Raw genomic sequence first — 1,743 nt, forward strand, 5'->3', positions numbered from 1 at the left:
CCCCCCCCCCCCCCCCCCCCCCCCCCCGCCAGGCTGCGTGCTGACCATCGATCTCATCCAGCGGGATCTGCCCGAAGATCTGCAGGTAAGGCCGGTACAGCACGCGGCGGAAAACCCACTCCAGGCGGCCGTCGTGGGGGTGCAGCAGGGCCTGTGTGGTCACGCCGTAGGCCACCAGCCACACACTCAGGAAGAAGAGGAAGAAAAAGACGTCCTTCATCTGGGGGAAGAACGGAGAGTGTTAGCGGCCGCCTGGCGGGCGGGGGGGGGGGGGCGCTATTTCACCAGCTCCCCACCCCCACCCCGGCCCCCAGGCGGGACCCGGGGCTCACCATCCGCTCCACAATGATGATCTTGGGGCCCAGCTGCTTGTGGATGGCGAAGATGTGGATGAGTCGGAGCGTGAACACCATGAAGTCCACGGCGAGGACCGCGCGACCCGCCTCAAACACTGAGGGCAGCATCCTGGGGTGGGGGCCGTATGGGGGTGCCGCTAGTGCCCAGAGAGGGGAAGGAGCTTCCCCCAGGACACACAGCATGGGGGCCAAGGACAAGCCGGGCCTTCTGAGGCCTTCCGAGGCTTCGTCCTGAAGCCGGCCCGCCCAGCGGCCCACCCGAGGGGCCCGCATCCCAGGCCTCTGGGCCCCAGAGACCTGCAGGTGACGCCGACGACGAACAGGAAGATGGCCACCATGTCGCACTTGTTCCAGTGGTCTTCCACGTAGAGGGTGAGCTTCTTCACCAGACGCGTGTCCTCGTCCGTGAAGAATCCCTGGCAGAGGGCAGAGGGCAGAGGGGCGGGCGGTCCACTGACAGCTGGCTGGGGACGCCCCGCCCCGTCCAGGCCAGTGGGAGCGGGGCGGGGAGGGGGGGGGCGGGCGGGGGCGCAGGTCCCACCACTGACCTGCCGGATCTCTTCCAGCACCAGTGTGAAGACCCAGAAGTACAGGGTGACCTCGGGCCCAGACGGCCCCTGGGGAGGTGGCCTGAAGTCCACCAGCAGGACGTAGGTGAACAGGAACAGGAAGGCAAAGTACATGACCACGTTCCCCAGGAACACGGTCACGGGCGCCCCCCAGAACATCCGCCAGCGCGTCAGCAGGAAGGCAGCACGTGGACCTCGGTCACCCCGAGCCCTTGGTGCCCCGGTCAGCGCGTCCCGCCTGCGCCGCGAGGAGAGACCACGGACGGCGGCGGTGAGGCCGGCGGCAGGGGCCCCACGGAGTGAGTCCAGCCCCCTGGCCGGCCCGCCCCACGGCCCTCACCGGCTGCCCGGGCTGCACAGCAGGCTCCTCTCTGAGTCCAGGCCGTCCAGCTCCTGGAGGCCCTCGGGGACCGTCCTCAGCAGGGCCTCCTCGCTGTGAGCACGGGGCACCCTCAGGGCCCGCGGGAAGGGCACCAGAGCACCCAGCCAGCAAAGGAAGCGCAGGGGGCCCTGGGGAGGGATGTGGGCGGGGTCTTTGCCCAGTGGGGGCCCCCCCCCCACCTCCCCCGGCAGCTGCCCGCACCCGACAGACCTGAAGGTGATGAGGTTGGTGTAGATGAGGGCCGGGCAGAGGAAGGCCCCCAGCAGCCGCAGGATGGCCGTGCCCGAGGCCATGTTCCCCCACCAGATCTTGGTCAGGAAAGCCTGAAATAAAGGCACAGCCTCCGGTCCCCCACCCCCACACCTCTGCCCATGCTGGGCCGGACACCGGGCATGCCCGTCAAGGCTCGGCTGAAGCATCGCCCCCCCCCCCCCCC

The 1,743-nt window shown here is 69.6% G+C and overlaps 1 protein-coding gene across 1 annotated transcript in view; it reads right to left on the reverse strand.

Moving 5' to 3' along the window:
- TRPM5 (transient receptor potential cation channel subfamily M member 5) overlaps positions 1-1,743 on the reverse strand; it is a 19,574-nt gene that overhangs the window by 5,417 nt on the left and 12,414 nt on the right. The window contains exons 13-18 of the mRNA XM_049614676.1: positions 1,518-1,630; positions 1,266-1,358; positions 905-1,163; positions 654-772; positions 333-465; positions 46-220 (exon numbers count right to left, since the gene is read on the reverse strand). Of these exons, the coding sequence (XP_049470633.1) occupies positions 46-220; positions 333-465; positions 654-772; positions 905-1,163; positions 1,266-1,358; positions 1,518-1,630 (892 nt within the window). The remainder of the gene's footprint in view (positions 1-45; positions 221-332; positions 466-653; positions 773-904; positions 1,164-1,265; positions 1,359-1,517; positions 1,631-1,743) is intronic.

The sequence above is a fragment of the Panthera uncia genome, chromosome D1 (assembly GCF_023721935.1).
Source record: "Panthera uncia isolate 11264 chromosome D1, Puncia_PCG_1.0, whole genome shotgun sequence".
In the NCBI taxonomy this organism is placed as follows: Eukaryota; Metazoa; Chordata; class Mammalia; order Carnivora; family Felidae; genus Panthera; species Panthera uncia.